Source organism: Aphelocoma coerulescens, chromosome 4, assembly GCF_041296385.1.
Source record: "Aphelocoma coerulescens isolate FSJ_1873_10779 chromosome 4, UR_Acoe_1.0, whole genome shotgun sequence".
Classification (NCBI taxonomy): domain Eukaryota; kingdom Metazoa; phylum Chordata; class Aves; order Passeriformes; family Corvidae; genus Aphelocoma; species Aphelocoma coerulescens.
In genome coordinates this window covers 15,204,907-15,219,430 of record NC_091017.1, presented here as the reverse complement: position 1 = coordinate 15,219,430, position 14,524 = coordinate 15,204,907, and the positions used below count along the sequence as shown (strand labels likewise).

At 43.7% G+C, this 14,524-nt stretch overlaps 1 protein-coding gene across 1 annotated transcript in view; it reads right to left on the bottom strand.

The window, feature by feature from the left end:
* LOC138109435 (glycerol-3-phosphate acyltransferase 3) overlaps nt 1-5,290 on the bottom strand; it is a 30,633-nt gene extending 25,343 nt beyond the window's left edge. Inside the window, exon 1 of the mRNA XM_069012803.1 lies at nt 5,100-5,290. Within this exon, the coding sequence (XP_068868904.1) occupies nt 5,100-5,240 (141 nt within the window). The 5' untranslated portion in view covers nt 5,241-5,290. The remainder of the gene's footprint in view (nt 1-5,099) is intronic.
* Nucleotides 5,291-14,524: the final 9,234 nt, after the last annotated feature.

Here is a 14,524-nt window from a genome sequence, read left to right as displayed (position 1 = left end):
ATTGCATAGCAAGTCCTTCTTGGTGGACAGGTATCCAAAGAGCAATAAAGAGTCCAGCTTTACAGGATAACACCAATGGTATCAGCAAAAGGAATGCCAAGCAGCTTCTTTTACAGCAGCTTCACAAACTCTTACTTCAAGGCAAGCTCTGAATACAGCTGCTGCTATTTTTTTAACAGCATTTGCTTATGAACAGTGCTCATTTGCTTGTTGTAAAACTGAGAGCGGTTTCAGACAAGAGCTGTTGATCTGGAATACGGTGCATTAATTACTGATGCAACCACAGCAGAGGGTGGCCCCCAGCTCTGCCAAACTTACTGATGTGCAAGGACTCTTGATTTTTAAATCTGTGGTAAACATACATAAAGGCCTTCAAAGGACTGGGGTCTATGTTAATACAGGCCAGGGATTTACTTCAAGATTCTGCACAAAAATTGCTGAAATACTACTCCAAAAGTCAGTCTGAGCCCTGTAAACGAGGGTGCATCGTTCACATCAGGCATGTCTCCAAGACGTTTCTCATTACCATCTGAGCTGGCAGCTTTCAGAGCTGTCGGATTCTCCTCTGCACAGCAGTCTTTGAAGGATACCAATTACACAGACAGAGGCCTTCATTGACTCTGTGCAATGACATTAGTCAGCAAAGCTTGCTGCCGAGGCCACTGACTTACACAAGCAGCAGTCAAAGCCCACAATGATTCATCTATTTATCAGCTTACTACTTCTCCTTTTCCCTTCCCCACCCACATTCCCGGCACCACACACAACCCTGACGGTGACTCATGGGAAGCAGCTGCAGCCTGGCATACCTAGGACAAGAGTAACAGTCCATCCCAGCTGCCCTGCACAGCCACGATCTCCAGTTTGACCAGGGGCCTTTCTTCCTCACACCTTTCTGAGAGGTCCTTTCTTCCTCACATCTAGGTCCATTCATATTGCCAAGGTCATCTTGCAACACAAGGAACTTGGGCTTAACCTCCAGCTACAGAATAATATTACAATCTTGTCTAGCAAAAGTACATTCCCAGCATGCAGCACAATAAGGTATCAGAAATTGCTTCTGTTACCAGGGGTTGCTGTTAAACCCCAATGGATCAGTTACAGGATGTGAAAAACACCTACAAGTGCAGCATCTGCTGTGCATTACAGCCAGCAAAACCAACCACACAAGAAGCACCCTCTCTGCTCACTGCAAGCCCCCACAAAGAGCCTCAAGAGACTGGGGAGGGGAGTGCATTCAAAGTGCTTGCAGTCATCATCAAACCACTAGCCCAGAAATAGACAATAATGTGACGTTAGTTAATAGCCAGGTTGTTTGTTTCCTGACACAAATGTGACCTAAAGACCTCACTTCCCTCAGGCTTTCTTATTTCTTAATATTTCACAAGTATTATACACCGCACAGTTTAAAAAAACACAAGAAATGTTTCCCATTAGAAAGGGCGAGCAGGGTAGTCTGTACAAAGTGTTGCTGACAACTCTACTGTCTCAGGTAGCAAGGCACACCCTCAAAAAAAACCCCAGCAGACTGGAAAAAAAACCCCAAAGTATTTAACATGGTGAGCTGCAATCCATCAAGCAGAGATCATCACTCTGGGGGTTCATTGCCACTGCCAAATATATAGACATCCAGTCCAAACCAGTCCTCCAGATCTTCTACTACCTGATGGAAATAGAGGAACTGATCCTCTGTGACAGTGGCTGCTCTGTGGGCCTCAATGAAAGACAAAGGACTTTCTGAAATGCTGGATTCTCCAGTGCTTGGCAAGACAGCTCCAATGGCATGTTTGCAGGGGCCTTGACAGTCACAAATCAATTAAGAGTTCATAAGAGACAATGGATTAAGACAGAGCAAAAACGAGACCAAGAGGTAAAGATGCACTAAATTTAAAATTGGAAGCTATCTGTTCATGTTGAAAAACAAACAGGGAGAAATGCAGCATGCTGTGATGACTGCAAGAGACAGTCCCCAGCATTTCAGCTGTCAGGAATATTTCTGTGGAAAGTAATGTCACAAGCATCAGGATGGCAGGTGACTAGTCCAGACTAGCTCCTCATAGGGGCAAACAGCTGATGGAGATGTTTTTGCAGCAGTACTCCCACGTTTTAAAAAACATACCAATAAAAATCCTTCTATTAACACTGAGAGGAAAGCCACAGGCAGAAATGAGCAATCTCCTAAAAGTTTGCTGAGTTTGGTAAGGTAATTCAGAAGCAAGATAATGTACTTTCAGGAAGACCCACATGATGGGGGAAGCAGGCTTTCTAGTAGCCAGTGGTCTGCCTGCTGTACTTCTTTAGCACAGCTTTCTACACTTTTTCCCCTTATTGCACTGAAAAAAATACAATCCCATAGGAAAAAATGTATCCATATACTCCATATAAAGCTGGTAATCCCTAGTGCAGTACTTAAGGGTCAAATGCAACCCAACAGAAGCACACCCTCATCTGTACATGCTGCGTTTTGCTTAGCAGCATGTGCTTGCTGAGGCAGCTCAGCAGAGAGAAAAAGCTATTGTGCACCGACTGATGTCCCTTGTCAGAAACATCAGATGGTTAAAGCACAAAACCACTTTGTTCCTAAAAGGAGCTTTCCCCTCCCTTGTCTCAGATCATGCTTGCAGCACTGGGAACAACCTTCTGCCCTCCTGAAACAAGTAGAAAAAGGTTCTTTTTTTAACTGGCAGGAAAAAATTCAAGTATAAGCCCCCTGTCACCTTCACCTTGCTCCATCCCACAGCCTACACAACTGAGCACCACAGACCCGTGCCTGGATGTCTTATCTGACGTGACCTGAAGAGGTATCAGCAAACTGTAGAACTGTCCCTGAACTATGGACAGACTTGGACCCTCAAAACAGATTAACTTTAATAAAGCACACGTTGTTACCTGACAACACAGGCCATGTAGGAAACAAACCACCGTCCTTCCACTTCGCCGATGTTTGGGATACAAACAGGCAAAGCCAGGGAGCAACTCGGTATCAGCTAGGATGCACAGCCACCACTTTGCAGACAGTTCCTGTAATCTGGCCCATTAAAGAGGCAACAAAAGCAGCAGCATCCTGACTGAACACTCTGCAGGTCCAAGAGCTCACCCTCCTCCTGGGAAACAAGGGAAAAGGCCTGGGGAGATCCAGGGCTGGGGGCGGAAGAGGAAGCTTAAGGAAGCTATTAAATTAACATTCTGCTGAAAAAGGTCTCAGCCATCAGAGATTGCAGCATCCTTTGACTTCACAGAGCCAGAAAACTTGTCTCGGGAGAAAACATGCACACTCAATTCAACATCCCAGGAAATCTCACCCAGCTAGCAGCACATTTCACTGTTAACATGATTTTGGCAACATCACGTATCTTTAGCTGCTCTTGCAGGCGCTTCTTGGACCTGGCTGGCAGACAATCAGCCTCTGTCAGGCTTCTAACCAAGACAGACCTGGGAGCCAAGGAAGAGGAGACATCCCACAACAAACCACTTCCTTTCAGGGATTATTCCCAAGCAAGTATTCTGAGGACAAAGAATTCACAGGCAAAGCGAGGCCAAATTGAGATAAGCAGAATACCTGGGTGGATTGAGCAAGTCCAACTTAGCTGACTCTTCTTCTCAGAAGACTTTCCAATTTTTCATTGCCTTTTCCTATATTTACAATATTTTATATCATATCTATGTCCAGTATAATTCTGTATTAATATAATTTTTAATATATAGAGTGGCATGCAATTCCAGAAAGTATTTCATGCAAAAGTAATGGCAACTCTCAAGATAAGTCATTATTTCCTCCCTTAGGCAACAGGAGAGCTCTTGCAATTAACCATCGTCGATATGCCGTCAGACACTTCTCCATAATTTTGCCCAAAACATTTTGAGTCACCTCTTGTTGCAACATTTGGTGACACTAAAAATAACAATTAATGATCTAGGAATAAAGAATGCAAATTGTGGTTATTCACAGGTGAAGGCAAGTCATCCAAACAAGACTATCTCACTAGGCCATCTGGATTGCTCCCTCAGGCCAGGATGATCTTTACCTCCTCAGCTTCTGCTATTAAAAATCTTTTTTCCGCTAACAGCTGCATCTTCTCTCCTTAACAGTTATCCTGATATCATTCACAATCCCAAAAAGTACTTCGAGCAGATTCATTCTCACCCAAAAGCCTTAAAACATTTTGACTTGAGATGCATTTAACAGATGCTGTTTAATAGGCGAGATTTTTTTAGCCAGGCTTGCCTGAAAACCTCGAAGAACAAGATGAAATCAGACAAAATCTACTTTCCACAGTCACACACTGATGTATATTGCATGGCCACTGACTGTGCCGTGAGTCATTTCACTTTTCCTCCTTACAGCTGTTTCCTTGGTTTGGGTGCCCCTCCTCCTTCGAAAAAGCGTAGTAAATATTTAAATCTCATCAAGTCCAGCAGCAATTTAAAAACACTCTTCCTCACCACTACCATGAGCTTCAGAGGGAGGGTTTTCACACACATATTAAATATGCCCCATGCAGAAAGCAGTTTCTCTGCGAGAAACTGGCTATCACGGAGAATTTAGGGGCAGATGGCAACTGAGGTGCTGGACATGCTCAACTTGGATGGGAGTCCGCATCTCTGAGCATCAGCACTCCTGGCACTTCCCTTCGCAAACTTCAGACCTTTACACCCTCCTAGAGCACGACCCAGCATCATTTCCCCCAGGTGGGGCACAGCTGCCACCGAGCAGCGACAGCCTCGCCCAGGCCATGGTACAGCCTTAGGTAACAAGGTTTATTCCGCTCTCCTGTGGGTTCAGGGAGAGCACTCCAGAGCCTACACAACCACGAAATTAACAGAGATCTCCAGTTTTGCCCAAGGGCTTTAAGCCCAAAGCTACAGCCAGGCAATGCCAGGCAGGACGTGACCCAGCCGCTCCCCTCTACAGGAGAGGACAGATGGGACCGGAGCGGACAGACGCTTCTCGGGGATACCCACCCCCGCACACCCGCCGGCCGGAGGGAGCCGTGCCCGGCCCGCCAGCTCCCCTCGGCCCTGGGGAAGCGAGCGAGGCCCAGCCCGCGGGGGACACGGCGCCGGGGACACCCCCTCCTCCCCCTGGAGCCCCCGCCTACCTCCAGCGTCTTCACCAGCACCCACATATAGGCCTCGGAGATGCCCAGCGAGATGCCCAGCGCCGAGGGCAGCACGATGAGCCCAAGCACCACCGCCAGCCACACGGCGCCCACCTGCCCCACGGCCCACACGACCTCCATGGCGGGCAGGGCCGCGCGACGCCGGCAGCGGGGACCGGGCAGCGCCGCCTCCCGCCGGCCCTAAAGGCCCGCGGCCGCCCCGGCCCGCCCCCGGCCCGCCCCGCTCCGCCCCGCCTCGGGGCCGCCGGCTGCTCCAGAAGGGCTGGCTCGGTGCAGGTTTGGAAGCTGATGAGCCTCGGGAGACGGGAAGCAGCTAAAAGCGGCTTTAGCGGACGGCACGGAAAACTCCTGGTACAGGAGGAACGGCTCCAGCGGGTGCGGGCGGGAGCGCGGGCTGGAAAGCCGTAAGGAGCCCGAAAAGAGCGGCTCGGGGAGCAGGAGAGAGAAGGAAAACTGGGGAAAGCTCCTGCGTCTGTGAATATCAAAGAGGACAAGGACAGCTAAAGAAAGGAAAAGGAGCAAGGTCGGCACTGTCCGCCTGTGTTGTCTCGTGCCTTGAGCTGGGAAGAGGGGTTCACTGAGGGTCCAGCCCCCATCCCGGCGTTAGGCCCACTCCAAGAGAAAGGAAACTTTGTGGCAAGTGCTAGAGGAGGGTTTGCCTGCCCGGACCTGTGCACAGCACTCCTACAGCACTCGGCGTGACACAATCCATACCAAGAAAGCAGTGTTAGCAGAAAAAGGCTGAAGAGGGATGGCAACCTTGACAAAGCATCCCGGGGAAAGGGAATAACATCCTCTTCTGAGAAAAAGGCAGTCAGCATATTTTCTGCATGCATCTTTCATAACTGCTTCATAGAAATGGGATGTTTAGTTTGCCTCTCCATATTTGAGAGATCAGAAATATATCTGAGAGCCAAGTGTTTAGGATCCAAGGAAAAACCTGAATTAGAGTCCAAGGCCTAAAGAACTATTTCCAGGAGAGTCATGTGGATGAGGGCGTTGCTTTCTAGCTCCCATTTTTGGCTCTGGTGTCTCTCCTCCTAGTCTTTGCCTCATCTGGTTAAATAATTTCTCTGAGGCAGAGGCAGGATGATCCCTGATGAAGCCTCTAGACACAACAACCACAGTCCAGCTAGATTTGACATTGCTAAACAGCACTTCAGTGTCTTCATTCTTGTAACTGTTTAGTTATGATCATGCCCAAAAGGCCCAGTTAGGATGAAGGCAATAACCTGTCGGTGCCATACACATGGTAATAAAGAGTCCTTACTATTCACACTATAAGTGATTTTTAAATATTACAAAGATATGTGGATCCAAGTCAATTAATATTGGCCAAAGCCCAGAACAGAAACAAATCAAAAGTACATTACTTTCCAAACTGTCTGATATTTATAACACACCCATGGGTAACATATTTTAATTTTGTATTTTGTCTGTTGCTTCCCAAGCAGAAAGTGCTTTTTAGTGCTTGCTCATGAATTTTTATCTAGGGTGCAAATGGCAGAGGCCAAAGGCTTTGTTGGTTTGTTTTCATCTGGCATTAAGAACAAAAGTCTTCATCCACAGAACAGACATAACCCAAGTAGCAACAGTGGATCCTGTCTAGATCCTGAGGAAAACAGTACAGTGTTCATAGCAATGGGTCATACAGCTTTGTATCTCCTTGATGTTTCAGTACCTTCCTTTACATAGCAACATCTAAAATTGCCATCTGAAGCAAGAATTGCAATACAGGTAATCCTGTGCAAGGCAAAGCATTGCCTTGTGTGTTAGTTGAGAAAACAAACCTTGCAAACTGAAAATAATTTGATTTAGTCCATGTGTTTGTTAACCTCTGCTTTAGTGAAATGGCACAGCATATGTCAAATTTGATGGCATGTGGCAAATTCCTGGGTCTCAGAGGGCTGAGATCCATCAGGGTACCTGGAGCAACAAAAGAAGGTTCTGGAGACCTCTCCTTGTAATATTCGTCACATGGAATTAAGGCACTGTGGTTTTTTTGCTGCAATAGCCTGGCTGTTGGACCTGCTGGCACTGTCCTCAGGCTCCGTAAACAAAGAGTAAGAAGGAGCAGTCTCTACCAACATTTGTGTTTTAAGAGCAGGGGGGGGGTGGCTGGTTTGACCCCTGCTCTTACTACACAGCAGCAGGGAAAAAACACTGGTGAAAATGTATCATGACAGGAAGCAGTTTTAGGCACAGGCAGCCATCCTGTGTGAGCTGAACAGGACCAGGACGGAGGCAAGACTCGCATGTAAACACAAACTCCTATTTATTGCATCCAGGCTTCCCCTCCGGAATTGCATGAATAATTCACAAAGCTATTAATGTTAAATGGGAAGAAAAAAATCAATTCTCTTATTGAGTTGCTTGAAAAACCACCTTCTCTGCCTGGGACAGCAGGGAGGAAACATGCCTGCTCATCCTACAGCCTCCTGGTGACAGAGCTGCTGGCAAAGTCCTGTCATGACTGTGCTGAAGTTCAGCCTTTGCACAGATCTTTCACTCCTATCAAAGACTAGCTGGCTGTTAACTGCAAAAACTGTTGACTTACTTAAAAAAAAACAACAAACCAACTTGCTTTCTTTACCAACTGGCCTTTGCCTTTTAAAGATAAAGCTGTTATAAACCGTTCATCACCTATCTACTGATAATTTGATTTCAAATTAATTACGTCATTACATTTTATTTGTTTGTACTGTAAGCTGTGAAGACATAGAATTTCTCTGCCTCACTTTTACCAGTGAGCCAGTGTTCCTGAGAGGAGGATTTTTTTGGTTCAAGCACTAAGACCATTCTTTCATTATGGGTGAGATAGCATGATTCTGTTGAAGATATACAAAGAGTGCCAGTTCTAACAATTTTCCATGCTTTCATTTTTTCAAGACCTATTTTATGTAGAAAGGCTACAGTTAGTCATGTTTCTAATGGAGTATTTTCCAGAAAGAAACATCCCATTAGATGTTCCTTTCCTTCCAAGTTTCTATATTTGGAAGAAAACATTTTCATATATCCTTATTTTTTAATTTATTTCACGAAGTCCAGTGCATACCAAAAAAGCTTTGGTTGAAATGATATGCTTCAAGTTTACCTAAATCAGGTGCTCCAAATGGATACAAAAAGTTTTGTTGCTTTTTTTTTCTTTAACTTTGTGAGAAGTTTCCGAGATACTTAATTTTTGCCCCATTAATACTAGCAATAATGTATTTTTATGTCTGTAGCAAGAATACATTTATTGTCCAAATAAACATGACTATGTGATGTAACACATGATTTTAATGAGGGTTGGATTGAATCAAAGACAGAGGAAAAGGATCAGTCTTACCACAATGCTTTTCTAAATTTTTTGTTGGTGTTTTTTTGTTTGTTTGTTTGTTTGGCCACACTTATTTTATCCCCCTAATTATCAGTTCCTCTCAAGTTTTGGTGGTATGAACCACGGCTGCAAACTTGTTTTCCAGGCTGGGGGAGATCTTTTTAAACCAACCTGGGAAGAGAGCCTGGACCTCATGTGGCAGTCCCAGTCTCCCTTTGCTAAGTTATTGCATGTGTCATTGGCTTCTGGTAGGTCAGATCTAATAAAAAGTAGCATTTCATTTGTCTCCTGTCACTGGAGCTGGGCAGCTTCAGAATATCAAACAGTTTCATCTCATGTAAATATCTGTGTTTTATTGGAAGTAAATAGGGCCAGGGTGGCTATCCTAGTGCTCCCTTTTATCTTGTGCTGTTGAGGAATGGCAGGAAGCCAGCAAACCACTCGGGGGAATTCTGCACTCTCTCATCTGCCTTCTGGCTGCAGGCAGGTCGTGCTTTCTCTCTACCACTGTATTTGCCATAATTCACTGTAAAAATGGATACCTTTTATACAAGGAGTCAGATGTTTTCAGCTTCACTTTGTATCCTAAGTGGAATTTTACTGTCTGCTGTCATGACTTCCAATTCTTATTACACTGAAAATAAATAGAAGTAGTTTGACTTCCACTCAGCCTTTGAGCCTGGCAGTGTACACTGAGAGAGCTGCAGCCTTGTGTGTTGTCTCTAGCAAGAACAAGGGCTTATAAACTCCATGCACTTCATGAACACAGCACCCAGGCATGCCCCACCTCAAACAGTTTAATTTCCATCATTTAGAAATTTAGGTTTCTAGGAATTCATCAATCCAGCTGCAATTAAAACCAACCAGCCCAGCAGATGTGCTAGAATTTGTGGCGTCGATACAAGGAGCAGGCCACAAGGATGGCACTTCCTTTGGCTGTCCACCATGACCTGGCAGCCTGGATTTCTACTGCATTTGGAGAGAGAAAACAATGAAGGAAAAAATATGTAAGTATTATTCCAGAACTCCATGATCACATTAATGACTGAAACTTTCAGGGTAACTAAATTAACCACTTAAGAAGAAACTGTTTTTTTCCCTTCATGCCAGGATTTTAACGAACGACAAAACATGCTGATAGCTCATAAATTAATTTACCTTTGCATCTCGTTTTTTTTTTTCTTGAGTGATATGAAAGCTTGCACTTCCCAAAAGAGCATTAGTAAGGTTCTAGTCCTCATGGCAGCTTAGACACATACAGGGGTGCCACCTCCTGGTCCTGCCGCACAGTGTAATCCTTGAGCTCGATGCACCCACCAGATCCCCGTGTCACACGGACTCTGCAACATGCAAAGAATAACTTAAAAGCCCAAATATCTTAAGACAGCATCTGGATAGAAATCAGCCTCAGCTCAAACCTAACAAGAATGTAATTTTTATATTGATCTCTCTTCTTCTAATCCCTTTTAGGTGGACTTCAGAAAATTATATTAATAAAACACAAGACAGAGTGGTCATTTGAAGTTTAACATACTTCAATTATTATTTCATTGAATGCATGTACATACATCTTATTTAAAGTTATAAATTATATGAGAAAAGGAGACTGCCCATAGCCCATATATGATGAGCATTTTAGAAAAAATAATCTATTATATAATTGATAAATGCAGTACTTAATATATGAACTACATACACTAAATTAAATCACGTAAGTGATTTAATGTGTGCTTACAAAATAGGCTGTTTAACAGATGTCTGTATAAACTTAAAACATAGTTATTAATAACTATCCCTTGTAAAAAGAAATACACCTTTCCAAATTATTTAATAACCTACTTCTTAGAAGTTTGATATGCAAGGATATAGTACTTTTCCCAATATTACTCTGATTAATAACCACAGTTTAGATATTCCACCTCTTTCACCTTTTTCAGCATCTTTTATACTGTCAAATAGAAATACCAGGGGATATCAACTGATGTCAATAATCTACAACAGCACACAAATCATGACTACTGATTAGTAAAGCAATTATCATATTAAAAGAGTTCAACAGGGCTCAACATACTGTAAAATTAGAAATCAGTCAATACCACTGCCATTATATAGAATAGCATTGATTGGATGTACTAAATGCAAGCCTTGATGACAATTGATCATGATGAACTCTGCTCACAGAGGAGTCTGGTACACTAATTGAGGAGCCATCCTTAAATAGAATAAAAAATAGATGAGGAGGGGAGAGGAAAAATGTCTACAAAGCTGCCTGTCTGTGCAACAAAACAATAAAAAAAAAAAGAGCCAGGAAGGCCTCTGTCTGCTGGATGTCCACTAACTTCCAAGACTCCTTTTCCAACACCAAATGAACCTGTGAAATCCTCACAGGTCATCTCCACAATCTGTGCCACAGCTGGGAGACCTGCTCAAAAGAGTCCTAACTACACCTCAGCAGAAACATTTCCCTAAACAAATCCCACAAGTAGGCCAGAAACCCCAGAGGTCTCATCTGTGATGCCGGAAATCAGGCCTCAGACTGCTCATGTAACCAAAATATGCTCCTTAGAATGAGGAGCTGCCCAGGCTGCTTTTCTTGGTTTTTTTTGGGGAAAGCTGCACATGGAAGAGTTTGAGTGAAATGCTGGGTTGTTAAATTCGACACTAACAGTTTGTAGTTCTCACTACAGCTCAAGGAAATGCATTATCCTGAAAACTTATTCTAAAAGCATCCCCAGCCCCTGATCAAGATCAAACAGAATCAAGATTCTGAAGACACTCATCCCAGCAAATGCAAATGTTGTACTGTCTCCAGGATCATCCCAGTTTTGTCACCTCTACTGAGTTTTAAAACACAAAAAAAAAAAAAAAAAAAAAAAAAAAGCTCAGGGGCTAGACCCCCTAGACCCCTACCTGATTTTCAATGAACTAGAAGGACAGAAGTAGTTCTGATTTTGGTTTGTGACATGGAAGAGATGGTCTGGAGTAACTCCACACAGCCGAGGCTGCTCAAACTTCAAGCAAGCACAAGTTTTGATGGTAGTAAACCACGACAGATGTTCAAAAATCCGGTGTTTGGGGTATGCAACGTTTTTTTTATGTTTTCATTGTTTCCTGGCAATGGGAGAGCAGGCTGTGCACGGCAGTTTGCTACCGATGACTGGACGCCAGCAGATGGCCCCCTTTGAACATCTCTTCCTAATGCTCAGCGGAACGCACCCTGAACAGCCAGCCAGCGGGGAAAAGTCGTAGATGAGCACTTAAATGTTCTCAGATGTAAGACACAGCAGTAGAAAAAGACATTTGGAGCCAAGGGAATAAAGGACTTTAGCTACATCAATCAGTCTTAACACGCAGGTATGTTACAGGGAAAGATTATTATAAAAATGAGCACACTACCTGAGTTTTATTAAGGACATAAAGGAGGAGTTTTTAAAATATATCTGGTTTTTCATCCACAGAGCTCTTCAAACAGTGATGTCTTCAGGAGTTAGAAGCAGCAGATGTTTTTGTTCTCTGCCTTACCCACATAGCGAGAAGGAGTGATTTTATTCATTCATTCCAACCTAAATTTATTTTCAACTCATGGCTCATTTCCTTAGGCAGCTCAAGTTCGAGATGAATGCACCTGGGACTGCTGGGGTTGTTTCAGTTTGCTGATGCATTAGTGCCACAGCAACAGGTAGCATCCCTTACATGCTTCATACATAGGTACCAGCCAGCAGCACCAAATTACAAAGCAAGGCTATGTTTTACAGTGTAGATTTTCCCTGCACTGATTCGCTGTATCATATTTAATTTGGACATGAGGTCATCCAGTCAATTCAAAGAACAAGGCTCCTTGGTTAAGAAGCAGACGGGCAAATACATTAAATGGTGAACAACAGGGAAATCTGTGCTCTGGAGGTAGACAGAGCTCACAAGCTTGTCCAAGATGATGATACATCTTGTCTATGTTGTTTGCACAGCAATCAGATAAATAAATTAAAACAAACAAACAAAAAAACCACATAACTTACACTGACAGATTCTTTAATTTTTTTTTTTTTGCTTGATTTGCTTTGTTTTGGGCATTGATTGCCTGATCCACCCAAATACTCCACTTGCTTCCATTTCAGCCTATCATTTGGCACAAATGAGCATGAGATCATGCTGTATTTGATCCTGCAAAGGTACATGGTAAAAAGAGGAGCTGTAATACTCCTGGTTCCTGTAAGACCAGTGAAAGATAAGCAAAGAGGAGGAGCAACATGCGTGCAAGATTCTTGATTGCAAAAAATAAGCTGTTTGTCAGCTTCCCACTCAACGTGTTGTCATAAGAACATGTTCTTTTTACTGTTACCAAGGCCTCCTGCTGATACATTCTGTACTTAATTTGCATTTCAAGAGAAAAGAAAGGAGGAGGTGGAAGGTGGGTTGAGAAAATAACACCAAAAATCAAAAACACTTCTTTAAAGCAGGGCAAGACAAAGTAGTCTCTATTTCAAGTCAGATTGGCATTTCTACCAGCAGCTAACAAAGCACACTTCACTTGTCATTGACAAGTTCATGGCTTCATCACTTGCTTTACACTTCCCCATTCTGTATGTAAGGACCCACTTCACAGAGTTTGCAGCTTCTTTTGCCAAGACAGACAAAAAATGTCTGAGAGAATACTGACAATCCCACCATCCTCTCACAGATGACACGTAATGCTTACACATTCAGAGATCTGAGCTTTACTTTTACACAACTTGGAGTCATAACCATAATGAGGGTCACACATTCCTAGGCTCCTCTTGATGAGCTGGAGAAGTGTTGCAGGACAGGGAAAAAGGGCACATCATTCTCCTAATTTCTTACAGAAGCAGAAAATTTCTCTTCCAACAGTTGTTCTTTGTCTCCCCATATTTTCCCATGTCTGGTCCCTCTTTCTGCCTATTCAGTCTCCCATTTTACCTCTGAGCAGGAAAAAAGCACACAGTAGTGTGGGAAGGATGCTCTCAACACTTGTCTTATTGCAGTCTCTGTTTGCAACTCTCAGAAATCAGCCACACAGAAGGAAAATCTCCCAGTTTTAAAATCTGGCACATTGAAGACATTTGAGCATTATCAGGTTTCTCAAACACGTTTCTTAACATTTTTTATACCTAGAAAATAAATCAACAGCTTAAACAGCCATGGAAGCACATCTTATTACAGTTGGGAGCAAGTAGATCTCTTCCATAGCAGAAGAGCCTGAGGCAATTTTCCTTACTGCTGGCACTCTCCCTGCCCTGGGTGGCTAAAAGCTGTGCAAAAGGGCAGATTCTCCTACTGCTTACCCATGATGCCAACACTTTGACTGATCCACCAAAGGAATTCACATACCTGTAGCAATACCAGGCCTGGCCACAGAAGAGGAGAGCTCAGTTCCGTGCTACCTCTGTGCCACACAGCCTCAGGACAATTATCACTTCTGTTAGCCCCTCTCCTGGATATTGTTTTTCTAGACTTTCCAGGGCTGGGTAGAGTTGTATCTGTGCATCTGTCCCTCTGCAGGATGTATTTGTGCTCACCAAGACTGATCCTCTGTCTTCCCTGAGACTTCAGCCAGCAGGGAGCTCTCATGTAAACATTATTAACTGTTCTTACCAATGTCTGTGTTAAGAGCACCTTGGCCAAAACAGCACTTATTTGTGTGTGTTTCATTAGGGACTGTGCTAGTTTGAAAACAAACCAGTGGGAGGCACCAAGTCAGAATAACAATTTAATGGAAATTAAAGGAAAGGAAAAGAAAGTAAAAGAAAACACTGACAGAGTCAAGATACAACCTGACTTCCCTGTTAGGCAGGGTGGTGGTAGCAGACTTGTAGAATGGTGGTAGCAGTCCTCTGAAGTGGTGATCCTGTGGTAGAAGGAGTCTGCTCTTCCTCAGAAAGTCCAGTGGTGGCTGTGTAGCTCCTGTCCTCTGGAAATCCAGTGGAAAGAGTGTCTCTGATGTTCAGAGTCCTAGATTATATCCACGATGGGATGCTTGGTTCCTCCCTCTGGGTGGAGCAACTCACAATAGGGTAATGAGTCATGAGGCCAAGTGTTGATTAGGCTCATTAACAGAAGATAGTCCGGA